Below are 22,616 nucleotides of genomic sequence, written 5' to 3' on the forward strand. Positions count from 1 at the left end.
GCCATAATCGCAAATGACTTTATGTGCAGGTTATGCAGATGGTGTGGGATTCGTGGACATGTGGAATGAGTTTAATGGGTGAAAGGATTTATACAAGATGGATGGCCTGCATTTGAATGGATTTGGTGTGCGGAGACTGGAAAAAGTGTTGCTGAATGAAGTGAAAATGGATGTGCAGAACCAGGGAAACTAGAACTACCAAGGGGGGGTGGATATGCAGACATCAGTGAGACAGTTGAGTGTAAGAATGTATATAATGTACCCGAGCCCGTACTAAGACATGAAATCGGAATAGGATAGTTAGAATAACGCATCAAGATAGGGATGGGACAAAGGGACCTCTGCATTTCATGTATACTAATGCCAGGAATATTAGGAACAAGAAGGAAGAATTTTTGGCCTTGATTGGCTCTTCCTGGCCACAGGTTATAGGCATTAGTGAAACATGGCTGACGGTAGATGATATAGTTAGTGGGATAGAATGTGCAGGTTATAGTGTGTTTAGGAGGCACAGAGAGAGAATAAAATGGGGGAGGAGTGATATTGATGATAGCTGATGAACTGCAGCTAAGAAGAATTGAAGTTGTATTGCAGGATAGTGAAAAGAGCTCATTTGAGGCTATTTGGTATGAGATTGAGACTGGCAGAACAAAATATACAGTTCGGTGCTGCTATAGACTAAGTGATGGAATAGATGGTGGAGATAGTATGCATAAGCAAATAGAAGCAATGAGTGGAAAGAGGGTAATTATGATGGGGGATTTTAACTATGGTAACATTGATTGGAAGGAGGAGAGGACACATGTGAGGAAGGAACTGGATTTTATTCAATTATTAAGGGATAACTATCTAAGACAGCATGTAATTGAAAATACTTGGGGTTTGAGAGTGCTTGACCTGGTAATAGCATCTGAGAATTTGACTGTAATGAATGTGACCATGTTGCCACCTATTGGTGAGAGTGATCATAAGGTCTTGACCTGGGAGGTGGCTAAAGGTGTGGAATTTTCGATTAGGACAAGGTATATATGGAATTACCGTGCTGGCAAGTATGACAAGCTTAGGAGGTTGCTTGGTTCAGCGCCATGGCATGTAAAACTACAAGGGCTGGATGTTGATAGAGCATGGGAAGTGGTCAAAGAGCATTTACAGGAGGTTATGGCTGATTGTATACCTAGAGTCCGAATAGTAAAACAAGTAGGGGTTAAATGGTTGAATAACACCATTAAGCTTGAGCTGCAAAAAAAGAAACAACTGTGGAGGGAATTTAAAGAGAAAGGTGACCTGCAGGCACATAAACAGTATAAAGCGCAGGCCAGAAGGGTAATGAGTATGGTAAAAAAAAGCAAAAGCCGATTATGAAAGGAAACTAGCTATGCAAGCTAAAGAGAATCCCAAACAGTTCTTTCAATATGCTGCAAGCAAAAAAAAAACTGTACATGGCAGAATGATTTTAAGGAATGACGATGGTAAGGAGGTCACTGAATCAGTCGATATAGTGGAATTAATGAGCGAGCACTTTGCAAGAGTTTATCATCCAGTGTGATGACATTGAAAAAATGAAGGAACCATTAGTTTATATGGGGATTGTGATGAATGAAGTGGAGGTGAATAGTTTATTACAGAACCTTAATGTGAATACATCTGTGGGATTGGATGGTATACCGCCACGGGTCTTACGTGAAGTGGCTAAAGAATTATCAGCGCCCATCACCATGTTGTTTAATCTGAGTCTCGGGTCTGGTTTAGTCCCGAAGGTGTGGAAAGAGGGGAAAATAATTCTGCTGCATAAAGGATGATCCAAAACTACTGTTGCAAATTACCGACCGATCAGCATATCAGGAGTCGTTGTCAAGGTCTTGGAGAAAGTGGTCAAGGGAAAAATACAGAAATGGATTGATGAAAATGAGATACTGTACGGGGGACAAACAACATGGCTTTGTGAAGGGTAGATCATGCCTCAGTAACTTGCTCAAGTTTTATAACACAGTGACGCCTGAACTAGATAAGGGTAATGGGTTTACAGTGATACTGCTGGACCTGGCTAAGGCATTTGACAGAATACCACATGGAATTCTAATCCGTAAACTACAACATATGGGAATGGATATAGGGTTGGTGAGATGGATAGGTGGGTGTTTGATGGGGAGATATACTGCTGGACCTAGCTAAGGCATTTGACAGAATACCACATGGAATTCTAATCCGTAAACTACAACATATGGGAATGGATATAGGGTTGGTGAGATGGATAGGTGGGTGTTTGATGGGGAGATATCAGAGAGTAGTTTATTCAGGAGTAGAGTCCAAAGGACTGCCTGTGACTAGTGGTGTGCTGCAGGGTTCTGTTCTTAAACCACTGCTGTTTAATTTGTTCATTAACGATATAGGGAAGGATCTAAGAGGAACAGCTCATTTGTTCGCTGATGATACAAAGTTGGGTAGGGAAATAGTGAATGCAGAAGATATCAAAATCTTGCAGGACGACTTGGATAGATTAGAGTTCTGGGCTAAGGAGAATGGATGTCAATTTAATGTGACAAAATGTAAGGTTATGCATTTTGGGGTGAAAAGATTAGCAACAGTATACCACATTGGTGGAACTGTACTCCATGAGATTGAGGAGTCCAGGGACTTGGGAGTGTTGGTGGATAGGGAGATGAAGTTTAGGGGGAACATTGCAAATGTGGCTAAATCCGCTCATCAATTCACTTGGTTGTTGAAAAATACTTTGACGATCAGATACATGCAAGTTATTGTACCTCTGTAGCGAGCCTTGATAAGACCTCATCTCGACTACTGTGCCCAGATTTGGTCACCTAGGTTTCTTCTTGATGGGGAGGAGGTGGAGAGAATCCAGAGGGGAGTAACCAAGATGATAGCAGGTCTATGGAATGAACCTTATGAGAACAGGTTGAAGATTTGTGGATTGCAGAAATTAGTTGATAGGCAGAAAAGGGGAGATATGATTGAGACATTCAAATTGCTAAAGGGTTTCTATAGGATTAATTCAGAGGTCAGGACTCGTGATGGGAGAACTAGGGGACACCTTTGGCTGCCGGGCAAGAGTGTGGTTAGCAGGATGTTAGAGCTGGGTTCTTTACTTTTAGAGTAAAGTAAGGTTCTTTGCTTTTAGGTAAATGAGTGGAATAAGCTGCCAGAGTCTGTTGTGGGTGCTATGACAGTGAGTGAGTTCAAGGCAAGGTATGATAGATTTTGTGAGGATGTCGTATAGTTGTGTTTAGGACCTCCCTCCATGAGTCTAAGGACTCTCTGGAGTCGCCTGTAATAATAATTCCTGGAGCTTTTCCTGGTTTCAGTTTCCTAATGGCATTTGTTACTTCTCAGGTTAGAATAGTATGCCTCATCCAAATCTTCTTGCAAGGCTTATCTATTCTATCATGATTGTAGAGTTCCTTTGAATACTCTACCCATCATCCCTTATTTTGTCTCTCTCCATTAGGATGTTTCCATTGGTATCTTCAATGCAATGAGAGCCTACCCTTTAGGTAGGCTCTCTAATCTAATCTCCATCCAACAAGATTTGCTAGTTAGCTCTGTAACTTTTTCATGAAGTTTTCTCTGGTTTTGTGCTTTTTGTCCAAAAGTTCAATTTCCTTGGATTTGTTCTTGAGCCATAGTTCTTTTGCAATCCTACATTCTTTCCTAATCTCCTTTGTTTAAGTTCTTGTATTCAGAATGATTTTTATGTTTCTTTCTTTCTTTCTTTCCTCCATTTTCAGTATCTTGTCATTCATCCAGGGTTTACTTATCTTCTCATATTTGGGAATTGCTTGTTTTAATGCCTTTTTTTATTCCTTCTTTAAATTTTTGCCATCCGTCTTCAATCTCATCTTTATGGTAAGGATACTTGGTGGAATCAGGAATGTTAATAGCAGTGGATTGTGCCAGTTTCTTTAAAAATTTATCTTGTATTTCTTGATTTTTAAGGGAGTCAAGATCATATTTTTCTATGTGTATAAGTTTCACTGCTTTCTTTAATTTTATTGTTGCTTTAATAACCACAGGGTTGTGGCCTGATCTAATATCAGTCCACAGGTATGTTGGCTTGTAAGATGTTATTCCAGAATCTTTTTTTAATAATTTTATAGTCAATCTGGTTCGTACAGCTATCTGTGTGACTTTTCCATGTGTAAAGTCTTCTAGGAGGCTGGCTAAATAAAGTATTTGTTATTACCAGATTGTTTTCTTCACAGAACTGTATTAATCTTTCTCCTCTTGGATTTCTATATCCTCACGAACATGTATAATGCTATGCATTGTTGGAGGGTCACCACCCACATGTCTGTTAGGATACTAAGTGATGTGTAGTCATTAGCCTCTATATACGAGTTGGCCAGTCGTCCAGTTACTTCACATGCAAACTTTTATTTACTTACACTCGGATAAAGGATTTAACTAAGAATATAGTTTCTTGGCATCTTTAATTCATAGTATAACCAAGTGGAAAAACTTTCAATAACCTTTAAGTAACTTGTATGCCTCTATAATATTTTCTGTAACCAGTTTCTGTAATCCACACATCTTTAACCAGCTGCCCTCATAAGGGAATATTTCATACAGCTGTCACCATCTTATATTGCCAAAATGAAGCCTTTTGTCTCTTTCTTTTGTAATTATTTTTGCTACTTTTGCAATATGTCCTCTGAACTTCAACTCCCTATCCATTGTTATTTCAAATCCCTGGCTTCATTAATTTCCTGAAGTGCAGTTTCATCAATATGGCACACAGCTGATAATCTTTTCAACCCAAAATGCATAACCTTACACTTTGCCTCATTAAACTGATATCCATTCTCTTTTTTTCATACTGCCAGTCTGTTTAAATCATTCTGCAGAATTTTAACATAATCTTTAATAACTATTGCTTTACCTAATTTTTCATTCTGAAGAAAATTAAGTGAATAACTAAGGGCTATAGTAGTGAATAAGTAATGGCAGTAAGGGCCATAGGAAATAAATGCCTTGATAGTAATGACAGGTAATAATTTTTGAAGCTTAATTGTTAAAGCAAAAGTTCCCCATTTCCAAATTATTCATTAAATAATATTTTATTTAAAAAGAATTATTAAAAATATATTATTACAGCTTTATCTTTTAATTGAATTTTACTAGATATTCTCTGTTAACTAGCAGTTATTATGCACATGTAAAAAAAATGGAAGGGTATATCGAAGGAAAGGTATAGGTATATCAAACTAGCATTTATATTGCTTGCTTTATTTTAGTTTACTTGAAATTCATTCCATCTTAAATTTTATTTTACATTAAATGCTGTTTGCTGTTGATATTAATTATCTGTTCCCATATCATTCTTTGAGTATTTTTTTTTGTTTTTGCACATTCTTTTGATTAAAAAGAAAGCACACCTATGATAAAATTTAAACTTTATCAAAAGTTTTGAAAATGAAAGTACAGATTTTGAAGAATAAAACAAGATTAGTAAATGTGTGCTAAATTAGAACAACTGGAAAGAGCTTTGATTAGAGGTAGAGATTTTTGGTTTGCAGATAGGTGATTATTCAGATATTTGACTCAAATATGATTACATTGAAACTTTATTATATGCAAGATTTTTCAAACCTTTAACTTGTAAAATAGTTAAACCATTTACAAGTAAATCTTGCTGTTAGAAACCTTTGATGTGTAATAAAATCTCTTTTACTGATAAATCAGACTTCCGTTTACTTCTTGTTCACTAGGGCATCTGCTATCTTGAAATGTAGACATACTGATAATAGGAGATGGATTATAAGACGATATCTTACAGACTGCTTGAGTGACTTATTGTTTTGATAAGGTTATCACCAGTGATGATTGGTTTGCATTTCTTGACACTCATTTACTAGCAGAGTAGTTACTTTTAACTTCTGAGACTTAGTCATTAATTGGATTGTAATTCATGGCTAGGGATAACATTGTCCAGTAATATTTAAAATATTTGAGGAATTGATGTACGGTAAATGAATTAATTGAGCACTTATTTGTAAATACTGCATGTGAAGCCCTTGAAGGATTTATAATTGTTTACTATGCCTCATTTTAGCATCCCATATGGAAAGCAGGTAAGAAAATGTCATATAGAACTGTTATTATTATTATCTGAAATCTTCTCTGGATACGATAAGTAATTGTAATATAGTTTACCTCTTAAAAATATCCATTATAATTTTAAGCACATTTACAAGTGTCTAAATGCTTCTGTTATTTCCTGTCTAAATGCTTCTGTTATTACCTTTCATCAGTTATATTTTTATTAGTCCTGCTTATTAGTTCAGGGCTAAAATAAACAGCATTATTTGTTTAGTTTTATTCTTTTTTTTTTATGAATTTATTTTACATTTATTTCATTTCAGATATAATAGAAGTATATAATTGGAATAACTCAAAGTATACTGTAAAAATATCTTCACCTGTCTTCAATATTCACGAGAGTTGTGTTTTTGGAGTTATTAATTAATAATGCTCATCATAACATTAACAATAATAATACTAATTTTAAGGTTATTATTTTACCTTATTCATTCTGTGGCATTACTTTTAGACTATTTAGATTTGGTTAGGATGCTTGCAATGTTTAAACGAATATTACTGGCTGTTGAAGGTGGAAAATTGTAGATGCCCCATTCTATGTTCTTCATAATGTCTAGTTTTGGATTTTGTTTAAGTGTAATAGTGGAAGTTATGACCCCAATTGAGGGCATTCATTGCTTTTTCTCTAATAATAAATTTTCTTTTTGATGGCACTTATTTACTAATGTACCACTAACAGACACTCGTTTTAACAAAGTCAACCCCTACCCCAATATCTTTGAATTATTCAAATTTACTGTGTTGCAAGTTATTTGGCAAGGAAAAATCTACAAACAGATTAATGGTGATGCATTTGGCTAACCATTAGCTAACTTTTACATTGAACACTTTGAGAGCAAAATAATTACAATTACTTACAAACCCTTAGTATGGTTATGCTTTGTTGATGGTGTGTTTGCCATATGGCCCTATGGGGAAGATATGTTCGATTCTTTTGTAACTTACCTGAACAGTCAACACTCAAATTCATTTCACAGTAGAACAAGAATCTAATAACTGTTTGCTTTTACTTGATACATAACTCACTCACTTTTCAGATGGTTCACTATTTTTTTCCATTTATAGAAAGCCAACGTGCACACACATCCAGCTTGGTGGAATTCTAAAAACACATACATGAAGAGCTACTACTATTTGTTCTAATGATGCTGCTCTTTCCACAGAATTCAACTATGAACTGTCATCATCATACTTTCTTGGCATTAGCTACAACTCCTACAAAACAGATGAAATACAACATGGTCCTCCAACTTCCCCTTCCCCAAACACACAAGAACAAAACTTGACTATTACTGTTCTATATATATCTAAGGTATATCTGAAAAGATAGCCAGAGTACTAATAAAATATAACCTTTACACCACATGTGAAATTAGCAACTTTAATTTGCTCTCCTAAGGACAAACTCCATCCTCTAACACAGCATTTCTCAAACTTTTCCTATGATGGAACATTTCACAAATTCTGAAATTTTAACGGAACACCTTGGTTAGAGTCAAGTGTTATCAGTCTCATATTCAATGTAAAGCTAAGCGCACACTATCAGCGCAGCAGGCTGTATCGCATCGCAAAAATGCGACCACACACACACGACAGGCATGCAGGCCACAGTACATCGCATTGACCATAACTGTGACCGCACGTTTCCTAGAATAGATACCTCCGTACGTCACTTGCGCTTGGAGGTGTTGATAACCACGGGTGACTGAGTCAAGGCCAGCATGTGCTGGCCTTAATAGCACAATCCACATGCAAAGTGAGGAGCGCCTGATTTTCAAACATGTTTGAACTTGTCGCAGCATTTAAAACCATTCCAGGCTCATATTAATTTTGATAATTTTTCACAGAACACTTATTCACTTTCCGCAGAACATAGTTTGGGAAATGCTTCATACAGTCTAGCATATCCTAGACTGTATGAAGTTTTCTGTGACTTTTCTTACTATGGACTGACAAGAAGATCTGACAACATAGGCCTTAGAGAGCATAAGAAATTTGGGAGACTGTCATCCTAAGATCGCTGTTACGCAGCTGTAGTAGTAGTAGTAGTAGTACTTTTACATAACATTAGAGGGTACTAAATAAGGTCTTCAGATCTTTCATCTGCCACAATTTGAGCTGTTTTGTGTACTAGTCATGTGTAAACTGTAACATGTTTGCTCTGTAGATTCTGGTTTGAAATCAAGCCAAAACTGAGCCAGCTAGCAAACATTCTCAATTAATAAATGATCACCGGTATGAATTCTATTGCTGTTGATTGACTGTCAATCTTCTTGCTTAGCCACTTGCCTTTGTGCAAATGTAAAAGATGAGAATCTCAAGTGGTGGCTATTAATATCTCAAGACATTTGACCATTTGGTGCAAAGACCTGTTAACTTAGTTCCTATCTTGTAGTATATTTTGACTTCTGAAGCTACATTATCAGCTGTCTCACTAATTGCACATTACATGTGATGGCAGAAAAACTGGTTGGAAAGGCTTGAGTTTGAATCCCATCTAGGCTGCTTAGAATCTTATAAGGTTCTAAGCAGCCTAGATGGGATTCAAAGATGTCTATTCACTAGATGTCTGTTCTATGCAAAACAGAGGAACATGTACAATTGATCGACATAAATACACTGGTCTTATACAATATTTTAATGGTTGCTTTGACAACTACAAAAATGCCAAAATAGCAGAGATGTCGTAAAAAAAATTCACAAACATTGCAGCTAATGATGGGAGTTACAAAGTGCTTGTCTTTCACAATTTTGCTGAAAGTGCATTGCATTCCTCTTTCTCATCTGAGACTGCTACTGGTGCATCTATTTCTGAAACTCTAAATTCCTCTAGTGTGCTGAATGCTGAATTTACATTTAATTGAGTAAAACTTAGTCTTTTCTTATTTCTTACAAAAAAATAAATAAAAAAAAATTTAAAAAATAATAGCACCCTCTTCTTCCATTCTTACTTTTGACAACACCCAGATCTCTGGACATAAGATTTCTGTGTTTAGGATAAAATTACTCTGATCTCCAATCATTCTTGGCATACACATATTACAAATGGTGCCTCCTGGAATCCAAGAAATTAGTTTTTCTTTATGCTCAGTTTCTCTTTTTCTCGTCATTATTTCCCATTGAACAGCTCTTAATTCTACAAATCACAAATCCATCTAACCATTTAATATTATTATTATTGCACGGGTGCCTTCATAGAGTCCGAAGACTTACCGTTAGAGACCCAAACTATCCACACAAACTATCATATATCTCCTTGAATTGATTAACAGACAAAGCACTCACAACTGACTCTGGCAACCCATTCCACTCATTCACAACTCTCCAAGCAAAAAATCTAGTCCTCACACCCCTACAAACCACGTCTTTATTCAACTTAAAGGGTTGATCCCTTGGTCTGGACTCTCTAGCCAAGTGTTGTGTTTCAACACTTGGCTAGAGGGGGCAAGAACATGGCTATTTTGACAATTGTAGGGTTCCTATGAAAGCTCCCAAAAAATTGTTAACTTGTTACAGAAGAGAACAGTTAGATTTATTAATAACCCATCTTTTACCAATTCACCTTCACTCTCTTTCACACAAGTCAGTTTTTGCTGCTTGCATTTTCTACAAATCCATAGTTTATGTTCAGAATTAACATTGGTAATTCCTCCATTCTTCTTTAAATCTGCAAAAACACATGCAACAGCTATTTGGTATTCTTTCACAGTTCAACTGTAGTTCACAAAACAAATGTTTCTTCCTATTCATTCATTCATTCATTCCTATTTTTACGTTTTTTTATAACAGTCTTGTGTTTTATGTATTTCTTCAAGAGTGCAATCTGCAGGTCTTCAAATCTAATGTTAACAAGTTTTCTTTATCCACAGCTTTCTACCTATCCACAGTATTTGGTATAGTATAGAAAGAATCTCTCATGTATGGGATTGCCATATATGAAAGATGTAGTGATTAATCCCATATAAAACACACCTTTCATTAACATGCCAAGTTGTATGTGCTTTTCTTTTTTTTTATTGCTGCTCACTCCATTGAATTGCCTTCCCTAAATGCAGCCAGAAAAGGATGGTATAGCTTTAAATGTTATTTTGTTGACGTTTCTTTCTGTAATCAGTTTGTTCATGAAGACAGCTGCTTATTGTTATTATCGAACTACATCCATAGAGTCCGAAGAGTCATCAAAATGCCTGCACTAGCCACTCTTTACACAGTGTCTATCATACTTTTCTTTAATTGCCAAATTCTCACATCCTTTAAAATCCAATTATTTACCACACTCCAGTCCAAAATTATTGTCCTCATGTCCTTGCTAACCGCAGTTTTACCACAACTTTCAGGAATGACCATAGTTTACTTCTTTCTTGTCATGCATTGAAAAAAATTCTTCTTTACCTATCCAATAAAATCCCCTTAGTAACTTCAATGTTTCTGTCATTTCTATCAAGACCAAATGTTTAATTCCCAAGCCTTCAAATTTATTCTTATGAAAGGATCATTTCAGAGATGAGCATCCTTTCCACTATTCCCTCATTCCTAAAACTCAGGTGAAAAAAATCTATGCATTAGTCCAAGTGTTATCATCAAGTTCCTATAAAGAATAATAATTTCTTTATCGCTGCATGTATATAGCTGATATTGAGAGTTTGCAGGATGATTTAAATAAGCTGGCAAAAGGTAATGGATGTCAGTTCAATGTGGAAAAGCTAAAGTTATGCATTTTGGGATTAAAAGATTACCAGCTGTGTACCACATTGATGGAACGGTACTCCAAGAGATTGATGAGACTAGGGACTTGGGAGTGTTGGTGGATAAGGAGATGAAGTTCAGGGGGGCACAATGCTAAGGTGTCCAAGATTGCACATAGGATTACTTGGTTATTGAAGAACACACTAACATCCAGAGATAAAGAGGTTATTATTCCCCTTTATAAGGCATTGGTACTTCCACATTTGGATTACTTTGCTCAAGTCTGGTACCTAGATTCCTTGGAGATGAGGAGGTTGTGAAGAGGGTTCAGAGGAGAGTGACTAAGTTGGTGAGTGATGTAAAAAATGTTCCCTACATTGATAGATTGCAGAGGTTGGTTGATAGGAGAGAAGAGGGATATGATAGAAACATTTAAATTACTAAAAGATTTTTATAAGATTGATGCAGGGGAAATATTTCAGCTGTCTGATAGTGATGGAAGAACAAGAGGTCATCCCTGGAAATTAAGGAAAAGTGTGATTAACAAGGGTGTGAGAAGCAGATTTTTCACTTGGAGGGTGGTGAATGAGTGGAATGCATTGCCTGACTCAGTTGTGAGTTCTTCGTCTGTAAATGAATTTAAGAAGAATGATAGATATTATTTTGATAGTTTGGGTCTCCCGTAATGACTACTGACTCCATGGAAATATCCGTAATAATAATAATAATGTTGTGTTCTTCAACATTCTAGTGACCCTTTGTGCTATTTTGCTTATTTTTTGTCCTCTAACTTCAACTCCAAAATTCCAAAAGAATTTTATCGTTATGTCGCATGCAAAAGAAAGAATGAATATGGAAGAATAACTTTATTGAATGCAGATAGTACATGAGTGTCAGAAGCTAAGTAGATTGTTCAGTTAATGAGTGCTCCCTTTGCTAAGATATATCAACCAGTTGTATGTGGCATGGTACTACTGCTACATTGGATGAAGAGTTAGAGGTTCATGAAAATGAGGTTGAAGAGCTCTTGCATAACCTGGATAAGAATTTGTCAATAGGGACAGATGGAATATCTGCCCATTTGTTAAAGGAATGTTCAGCTGAATTGGCTAAGCCTTTCACACATTTGTATAACTTGAGTCTCAGCTCAGGAATAATACCACAGGAATGGAAGGAATGTATGATAATGCCATTGCACAAGGGTGATGCAAAAACTGATGTGTCTAACTACCGATCTATTAGTATCTCTGGTGTGGTAGTGAAGATTTTAGAGAAGTTGGTAAGAACTCGCATACAGAATGGGTAGACAAGCACTCTATACTCTGCAGGGAACAGCATGGATTTACTAAAGGAAGGTCATGTTTTAGCAATTTGCTTATATTTTATACAATGTTATGGCTGAGTTGGATAAAGGGAATGGATACACTCTGATAATGTTGGATTTTTCTAAGGCATTTGATAGGATACCACATGATAGGCTGTTGTGTAAACTGGAGAATATGGGATTGGAACATAATCTATTGACTTGGATCAGGGGATGGTTGACAGACAGATATCAAAAAGCAGTATATAGTGTGTGTGAATCTGTCAGATTTAAGGTAACCAGTGGTGTACCTCAGGGTTCAGTCCTTGGGCCATTATTGTTCAATCTATACATTAATGACATTAAGCAGGGTCTATCATCAGATTTGCAATTGTTTGCTGATGATGCGAAGATATGCAGGGCAATCAGGGATGCTACTCATTGCCCTGATTACAAAATGATTTGAATAGATTGGAAATCTGGGCAAACGAAAATGACTGTCAGTTTAATGTTAGTGAGTGTAAAGTTATGCAGTTTGGTGTGATTAGAGTTCCAGCGGCATATTATATTAGTGGGGTTATGCTACAAGAAACTGAAGAGGCAAGGGATCGTGGTGTATTGGTGGATAAGAATTTAAAGTTCAAAGGTCACATAGCAAAAGTTGCAAATACAACTCAGAGGATAATTGCTATGTTGAAGCGAACTTGACATGTAAGGATAAGGAAGTAATTTTGCTTCTTTATAAGGCTTTGATAAGACCATGCTTGGATTACTGTGCTCAGATTTGGTCTCCCAGGTTCCAAGGAGATAAAGAAGCTGTGGAAAGGGTGCAAAGAAGAGTTACAAAGATATATTCAGATTATGGGATTTAGATTATGAGGACAGATTGCGAGTATGTGGATTACAGACTGGTTAACAGGAGAAAGAGGGATGATATGATAGAGATCTATAAACTTTTGAATGGGTGTTATTGCATTTCAACTGATGAAATTTTTCGTTATATGGAAGGTGGGGAGAGAACACGGGGGCATCCATGGAAGTTAAATTTATTTGCAGTCAAGAAAGGGGTAAGAGCTAGGTTTTTCTTCCAGACAGCAGTGAGTGAGTGGAATAATTTGCCCTTACGGGTAGTGAGCGCATCTAGTATGAATGAATCCATGGAAGTTAAATTTATTTGCAGTCAAGAAAGGGGTAAGAGCTAGGTTTTTCTCCCAGACAGCAGTGAGTAAGCGAGTGGAATAATTTGCCCTTATGGGTAGTGAGTGCATCTAGTATGAATGAATTCAAGGGTAGGTATGATAGCTGGGTTGGGTAATTTACAGCCTCCCTTGAGGAGTCCTTGACTCCCTGGAGGTCTCATATAATAATAGTAATAATAATAAGGCAGTAGTAGTCCAAGTTTATAACCCTATACCACTGGTCACCTATCTTCTCCTTCACTCTGCTCCACTTTATACTGCTCGTCGCCATCAGCCACCCTTTTATTCATGTTATCAGTTTCAGTCTATTTCAGTTGCTCCAACTTATGTTACATATTTCTGTGTGGTATTCTGTCATATGCCTTTGCAAAGTCTATCAGTATAATTATTATTGTTATTGCATAGACTTATGGAGTCTATGCAATAACTGAAGCAATAACCTCCACGATGTCTGAAGACATATCATGGGAGATCCATAGTGATTTGGATAAAGGGACTGACTATATGATGAGATACTGTATTTTGCAAAGGTGTTTGACAGGATAATACATGGAACTGTTGCGCAAACAAATGGGAGATGGATATGAAACTGGTGATATGGATATAAGGATGTCTGATAGATTGATACCAAAAAAAGGAGTATATGAAGGAGCAGAATCAAGGAGAAAGCAAGTGACTAATGGTGTGCTGTAAGGCTTGCTTAGATCACTGCTGTTTAATTTTGAAATAAATGATATATGATATAATTTGAAGGGGATATTCATTTGTTTGCTGATGATGCAAAGTTGGATAGTTTAACCATGATATAATGCAGTCATTGTCTTTATCTAGATCACTTGTCACTTTACTGGTGAAAATGAGTAAATTACACATTCATTCATTGCATGTTAATGTGAGACCCACCCTAAAGAAAACTGTGCTTACTCCTTTTCTTAAATTCTGAGACTGCCAGAATTGCATCCAACTTTACCTGTACCTTAATCCCCACTTATGAGACACTGATCAGGCTATAATTTTTATAGCCCTGTCTGTATTTCACGACCAGACACTCTTGCACTTTTTCCTAACTTGTGGGCTGATATTCCATCTGATTCCATGTCTATATTCACATTGAGATTTCATATTATTAAGTACTTCCAACTCATTACATCTGTTCTCACTTAGATCCCTGTCAGATCAGTCACTGCATTATTTCTTCCTGAAAATCAACTAGTTTTTGCTTTTATCACCTCCATACCATTTGCATTCATTAAAGTTATACTTCCATAATCATAACTCCATTAACTTGACAAGTAGTGAAAGACCATTCCAGAATTTCCAACTTAGCTAGTTTCTTTGCATAGTCTGATTTTGTGTTTCTTACCATGCACCCTTCTTCCTTGTGTTTTATTCCTCCTTCAAGTTTTTTTTTTTTCTCCCCTTGCTTACTGCTGTTAGTCATCTTTTACTCTCATCCAATTAATTCTCAATGTTAGAAGCACCATCACACTAATGACTCTGCTTCCCTCAAACACCTCTTGACCACTTCCCCTTTCACTACTAAACATCCTTGCTTTGCAGGTTTTTATGCCATGTTACTTTTCTATGCTGCTTCCTCAGTTCGTCATAAGTACCATCTCTGTAATTCTACATGTATCCTTTGTTAAGTAAAAATTCTGCTGCTTAATGATCTGGGTCAAGATTTCTTTCAGTACTTTGATTATGGACAAATCACCTGATGATCTAGTAGTACTCAAAATTCTGGGTTCCTTTAATCACATAACTGTCTTTCAACATTATTATTATTATTATTATGTGACACCTCCAGGGAGTCCAAAGATTCATCGAACGATTTACCCCTTCCAACTACTAACCATGCTCAAACTTGCTTAACTTTTTTTGTGAGCCATTAGTAGCAGAGGCTCTACCAATTGACCAACTTTTGCTGGCAACATAAATTTCATTTTCTTCCTCCCATGTGTCTTTTCTTTATTCTGATCTGTGTATCCATACAATTTTTCATTTTTAAAAATTATGGAAACAGCTACCATGTTTTAGTAAAACTTGTTTCATATTAACCAAATAATTATCTGGAGTTTCCACCTTCACATCAAGGTCATCATCTGGAGTTTACACAAAGAAACAAGCTATGTTACAATCTACATAGTATGCTCAAGTCATACTAATTTTGTCAACCACTGGTGCTGTTCTTCTGACAGTGAAAAAAAAAAAAACACTGTTATCTGTTTGGTTACAAATCATTAAAAGAAATATTAATTCTGTATACCTATAGTTGAAGGCAATACAATACAATAATTTTTCTCATGATTACTGGACTGATTTGCTGCATGATCTATGTCTTCCTTTACTCCCTTATAGTAACAGCTGACTATATTTAATTCTGTTGAAAGTTTTTCACTTGGTTATATTATAAATTTAAGATACCAAAAAATTATATACTTGGTTTTAATCCATTATCCAAGTGTCTTTCAGGACTGGGGCAACTCGTGGCAAAGGTGGTATGACTTCACATCACTTGCTTTAGTATCCCATAATGCAAAGCACATCTCATTAGTATGTGAATTTAGGCACAAACTTTGTTTGCTCACACTTGGATTAAAACCAAGTATACACTTTCTTGGTATCTTTAATTTATAATATAACCAAGTGAAAAACTTTCAACATCTATCTCTCTCTAAATCAGAGTATTTTAATATTTAATTCTGTTGGCCTCCATTTCACACAAGATAGCCTTAAATCCATTCCTCCCATGATTCTGTCTTTCTGCTGAACTTCTTTCATTGCTTGCAATATCTCTGCCTCCTCCCTCCTATTATGCTCTTGATGTCTTTCCTGAAAATATAATATCCCATTAAATGTCCCTGTAATTATATCCTCATCTTTGAACTAGATCTCACTTATGGCCAGGGCATGACAAATATGCTCGCCCAATCTCTCATGGTGAGTAGATTTTGCCAGCTGGCAAATATCTGCAGACTGGACAAAATATTTTTTATTTAATAAAAAATAACTTTATTAGCAAAACCTTTTTTTAACTTTAAGAAAATACAAGAATATGTGTAATCTAAAGGGTAGTTTTAGTAAGAAAAATTAATGTAACAAATATTTTATAATACTTCAATGTTGTTTTTAAGTGTTCTTCCTATTTTTAATATTTATTGACTGGACAAAATAGAATTGTTCTTATTGGAATGATTCTCATACAAAGGAAATGTTCTCCAAATAACGATACAGCACCACTAGCTTTATGCAACTGCTATGCGGGTACATTTTTTTCACGATGAGTAGAATTTTGCATAATTTGTCAACTCCCCACTTGTGCCTATGATTTTTGGCCATGTCTAACTGATGCCAAAACCTCTTTACCCCTTATTTTTAATGCTTTTGGAATTAATAAACATGAATTGCAAGAACTCCTCTTGGGTCAACAAGAGGATCTTTTATCCTCCTCCAAAAAAAAAAATAAATAAAATAAATAAAATAATAATAGTAAATAAATACATAGTTAAAAAACATAGCTCTGGTTTCTCTAAATCTGCATATACTCTACATACACTCCAGATACCTAACTCCCAATCCATTCTATTAAATTGACTATACACACACACATGCATACAAACTATTTGCCATTCCCATCTCTAAGCTATGCATTCACTTCTTTGCTGTCATGACCCTTCTCATTTCTTTCTCATCATATCATGACAGTAGATATATATTCTTTACTCTCTCACTCTTCTTTTTGACTTTGGCTTTATCTTTCTCCTCTTTTTATAAAGAGGATTATGAAAGTAATTCCTTCATATCCTCTTTTTCATTCTGTATTTGTCATCTTTCATGAGGAAACGTTGTGTCTGGTCTTAAATTTTGAAAAGGTTTATAATATTTTCGTAGAAAATTTCTTCTGCCCTTTTGACTGCAATGTTTTCTTTTCATCTTTACAGTTGCTTTATAGCTGGAAGAAGACATTCTGGTTATTACCTTGTGTCACTTTGAAATCAGGTGTAATTAATAATTGTCACTATCCATGACTAACACTCAACATTATTTTGTCAAAAAATCAAAACATAATTATTATTATTAACATTTGACCTCCATGAAGTCAGAGACGCATCGTGGGAGGTATTCACTATTGCATACAATGCTCATCCAACCATGTCTTAAGCTGATTCAGTGTATCTACAACACACTCAGACAATGCATTCCACTCACTAACCACCCTCCATGCAAAGAACCTGCTTCTCCCTCCTTTGTTTATACTCTCCTTATACAGTTTCCAGTAATGGACTCTTGTTCTACTTCCCTCTCCCATTCTATGAAAAATATCTTCCATGTCTACCTGGGGATGGATATAGGGTGGTTGACAGAGAGATATTAGAGAGTGGTTTATTCAGAAGTAGAGTCCACAATACGGCCTGTGACTAGTGGTGTGCCACAAGGATCTGTTCTTGGACCACTGCTGTTTAATTTATTCATTAATGATATAGGAAAGGATCTGAGAGGAACAGTTCATTTGTTTGCGGATGATGCAAAGTTGGGGAGGGCAATAGTGAATACAGATGATGTCAAAATTTTGCAGGATGATTTCGATAGATTGGAGGGCTGGGCTAAGGAGAATGGATGTCAATTTAATGTGGCAAAATGTAAGGTTATACATTTTGGGGTGAAAAGATTAGCAGCAGTTTACTACATTGGTGGAACTGTGGGAGATCAGGGGAGAACCAGAGTCATCCCTGGAAACTGTATAAAGAGGGTGTGAGTAGGGCAGCGAGAGGCAGTTTTTTTTTCGTGCAGGGTTGTGAATGATTGGAATGCCTTGCCTGAGAGTGTGGGGTCTGCAAGGAGTTTGAGTGTATTTAAGACACAGTATGATGAGATGTGTGTGTGATAAAAGGACCTCCCAGGTGAGTCTCTCCATGAGGTCTTGGGAAATAATAATAATAAAAACTGTACTCCAGGAAATTGATGAGGCATGAGATTTGGGAGTGTTGGTGGATAAGGAGTTGAAGTTTAGGGGGCACATTGCGAAAGTGGCCAAATCACTTGGTTGCTGAAGGATACGTTGACAAGCATGTTATTGTTCCTCTGTATCGAGCCTTGATAAGACCCCATCTCGACTACTGTGCCCAGATTTGGTCACCTAGGTTTCTTCTTGATGGGGAGGAGGTTGAGAGGATCCAGAGGCAAGTGACCAAGATGATAGCAGATCTGTGGAATGAACCTTATGAGAACAGGTTGAGGATTTGTGGGTTGATAGGTGGAGGAGGGAAGATATGATTGAGACATTCAAATTACTGGAGGGTTTCTATAAAATTAATTCAGAAGATATTTTTGAGAACAGGGCTGGTTGTGGAAGGACTAGGGGACATCCATGGAAGCTGGGCAAGAGTGTGGTTAGTAAGGGTGTTAGAGCTGGGTTCTTTACTTTTAGAGTGGTAAATGAGTGGAATGGGCCGCCAGAGTCTGTGGTGGGTGCTGTAAGAGTGAATGAGTTTAAAGCAAAGTATGATAGATACTGTATGAATGTCGAATAGTTGTGATGAACATGATTTGGGACCTCCCTCGATGAGTCTAAGGACTTCCTGGAGTTGCCCGTAATAATAATAATAACCCTGACCTGCTTATATGTCTCAATCATATCCCCTCCCCCCTCTTCTTCCTATTCACAAGGCTCTGCAACTTGCATTGTCTCAATCTATCCTCGTACTCCACATTCCAAAGATCACTTACTACCTTTGTGAATCTTCTCTGTATCCTTTCCAACATATCCTCATCACCATGTAAACCCAGCATCCAAATCTGTGCACAATAATCTATATGAGGCCTGATCAAGGCCTTATACAATGGAATCATAACCTCTCTATTTCTGCATGCCAGGGTTCTCCGCATCATTGCCATTATTCGATGTGATATCTTCGCAACGTGGGCAATGTGGCCCCTGAATTTCAGGTCCTTGTCCACCATCACTCCTACATCTCTCATCTCCTCTACTTCTGTTAAATCTCAAAACCTTACACTTGGTAACATTGACCTTACAGTTCCACTTACCTACCCATTCATGCAATCTATCAAGTACTGTTGTAAGGAATTAACATCAGCCTGACTGTGCATTACTTTCTCCAGTTTTGCATCATCTACAAACAGCTGGATATCACTAGTTAAACCCAACCCAATATCATTAACATACAAATTGAACAACAATGGCCCCTGCAGCACACCACTAGTGACCATTCTCTTTCGAGATACTGCATCCCCATATACAACTTTCTGATACCTATCCGACAGCCAGTCACTGATCCAACACAGAAGTCTGTTATCCAATCCCATCTGTTTCAATTTATTTATGAGTTTGTCATGTGGCAGTCTATCAAAAGCCTTTGCAAAATCCAAGTACACCACTGTATATGCATTTCCCTTGTCCAAGGTATTTGTCACCTTGTTATAGTACATAAGTAAGTTAGTGAAATACGATCTCCTCTTAACAAACCTATGCTGATAACCACAGAGAATGCTGCTGTTATACCCATTTCTGTATCCTACTTCTCATCGATCTCTCCAGGACCTTCACCACAACTCCAGATATACAGACCGGTCTATAATTTGAAGCTATAGCATTATTACCAACTTTATGCAGTGGAACAATTTTACCCTCCTTCCACTCCCTTGGAACCTGTGCTGTTGCAAAACTCTTATTAAACAGGTATGCCAATGCTACTGCCAGTTCCCTGGACCATTCCCTAAGATGCATGGTGATATGTCATCAAATCCTATCATCTTATTAACATCAAGGTTATTTATTTCCTCAAATACCTCCTGCTCATTCACAATTAAGCTATCCTCCCCTATTTCCTGTACACTTAAGTTCCTCATGATTCCACCCTGATTAGGATGAAACACTCATATAAATTGATCACTGAATACTTCATCAGTGTCTTCTGCAGCAGTTACCATTCTACCACTTTCATCCCTTAACTTCATCTTTCCATGATCATTCTTCCTTCTACTTGCCACATAATCTAAAAATAAAAAAAAAAAATAAGCAGAAGAATTCATCATAAAACATTACCGGAATCACTTACATTTAATATTTTTATTTGTAAACTTTTTGGGTAAATTTCATAGCCATTGTCAATACAGTTATAGGAAAACTCTAAATAGAATATATGGTGATTCTATGATTAAGGGTATGGAGAGTGGTATGCATGAGGAGTGCTTGGCTGGTGGGACAATAGAAAGAGTGGCTTTAGCAATAAAGAGAGGGCATGAAGCAGACAAGATGATAGTTATGGTGGGTACAAATGACCTGAGTGGTAGTATAAATCGGGTAGGAAAAGATTTAAGAACATTGTTAGATATTGTGAAGAGGAAAAGTGTCAATGGGAGGAGTGTGTGTGTGCTGCCTCGTTTTGACAATTACAAGTTAAGTAGACGAGCGATGATAATGAATGATATGATTGCAAGAATGTGCAAAAAAAGAGGTCTGGAATTTGTTGATGTTTAGAGTGTGTTTGAAGGAAAAAGACAATTGTATGCTAGAGATGGACTGCATCTGAACATGGAAGGACATAAGCGATTGAAGAAGTTACTATTTTCTGAACAAGTTGAAGTAATTGGGCAGGGAAACTAATATTGAAAAGGTTGACTGTAAGAGAGAGAAACTTTAGCACTGATTGTATATTTATTGATCTATATCAGTTCTAAAGCCGGTACAAGATCTAGAGGGAATCTGCAATTCTTGTATAAGCAAGAAGCATTCGAAATAAGAAAGAAAAATTTTTGGCATTAGTCAGTGCAATCTCACCAAAAGTTGTAGGCATTAGTGAAACTTGGCTGTCAGCAGAAGATGTGGTCACTGGAATTGAATGTGATGGGTACAGTATTTTCAGGGAGGATAGAGAAGATAGAACGGGGGGGGGGGAGTACAGTTGATGATAGCTGATGTGTTGCAGCCAAAGAAAGTAGTATATCAAGATGATAGACATGTGAATGAGAGTTCATTTGAGATGGTCTGGTGCGAAATAGTGACCAATGCAACCAAATATACAGTTGGATGCTGCTATAGGCCAGGGAGTACGGGGGGGGGAGATATTGAATTCATGCATCAGCAAATTAGTGCAATGAGTACAGGTTTAGTGATTATTATTATGGGGGGTTTTAATTACTGTGATATCAATTGGAAGGAGGAAATGGAGTTCATACATCTTCTACGAGATAATTACTTGAAACAGCACATAACTGAAGGGACTTGTGGTGTGAGAGTGTTGGACCTGGTTATTGGTTCAGAGGTTATATGCATAAGTAAGGTGTCCTCGTTACCTCCAATTGGTGAAAGCGATCATGTGGTATTGACTTGGGAGGTTGCAAAATCTGTGGATTTTTCTGTTAAGAAGGGGTATATACGGAACTACAGGTTAGGCAATTATAACAAGCTTCGGAGTGAGCTTGCAGCCATCCCATGGCAGAACATATTGCAGGGGAAAGATGTTAGCAGTGCATGGGATAAAATCAGCTGGTATCTGAGGAAAGTAATATCAGATTGTGTCCTCATGGTCAGGAAGTCAAACAAGGCTGGGTAGATGGATGAGCAGTAGTATCAAGTTTGATCTGCAAAAAAAGAAAATGTTATGGAGAATTTACAAGGAGAAAGGCGATCAGTACACCCATGAGCAGTACAAGGCTCAAGCTAGGAAGGTTACCAACATAAGTAAGAAAAGCTAAATCAGATTATGAGAAGACCTTAGCCAAAGAGATCAAGGGTAATCCCGAAGAGTTCTTCCTCTATGTAGCAAGTAAAAGGAAGAATGACTTCGGAAGGATAACTTTAGTGGGTGCTGATGGTATTGAGATGACAAAATCAGATGTAATAGTCGAGTTACTGAGTGATCACTTTTCAAAAGTCTATCACCCAAGTGAGGATATCTCTGTACCTGTAGCAATAACTAGTGTAAGAATTGAAGCTAAAGAATTAGAGGTATTTAATATATTGCAAAATTTAAATGCAAACACTGCTGTAGGCTTAGATGGAATATCAGCTCGGGTGTTGCATGAATGTGCAAATGAATTGTCAACCCCTCTTACTTGGATATTTAATTTAAGTTTGGACTCTAGTATGGTCCCTAGGGAGTGGAACTTAGGCAAAGTGGTTCCTTTGCATAAGGGTGGTTCTAAAACTGGTATGGTCCCTAGGGAGCGGAACTTAGGCAAAGTGGTTCCTTTGCATAAGGGTGGTTCTAAAACTGTGGTAGTTAATTACAGACCAATCACCATCTCACGAGTAGTGGTAAAAGTATTGGAAAAGTTGGTTAAAGACAAAATTC

At 36.9% G+C, this 22,616-nt stretch overlaps 1 protein-coding gene across 4 annotated transcripts in view; it reads left to right on the forward strand.

The window, feature by feature from the left end:
* Window positions 1–22,616, forward strand: part of LOC150106162 (oxysterol-binding protein-related protein 8-like) — a 387,947-nt gene that overhangs the window by 4,681 nt on the left and 360,650 nt on the right. The window contains exon 1 of one of the 4 annotated variants that reach the window (XM_090394504.1): window positions 5,879–6,086. The exons of 2 other annotated variants lie outside the window; for them this stretch is intronic. In XM_090394504.1, the coding sequence (XP_090250630.1) occupies window positions 6,054–6,086 (33 nt within the window). In that variant the 5' untranslated portion in view covers window positions 5,879–6,053. Of the gene's footprint in view, window positions 1–5,878; window positions 6,087–22,616 lie in introns of those variants that run through there. One more of the 4 variants, XM_090394509.1, reaches the window with a different exon arrangement.

The sequence above is a fragment of the Typopeltis vanoorti genome, chromosome 6, assembly GCF_054136105.1.
Source record: "Typopeltis vanoorti isolate ZY-2024b chromosome 6, IOZ_Tvanoo_1.0, whole genome shotgun sequence".
Lineage (NCBI taxonomy): Eukaryota > Metazoa > Arthropoda > Arachnida > Uropygi > Thelyphonidae > Typopeltis > Typopeltis vanoorti.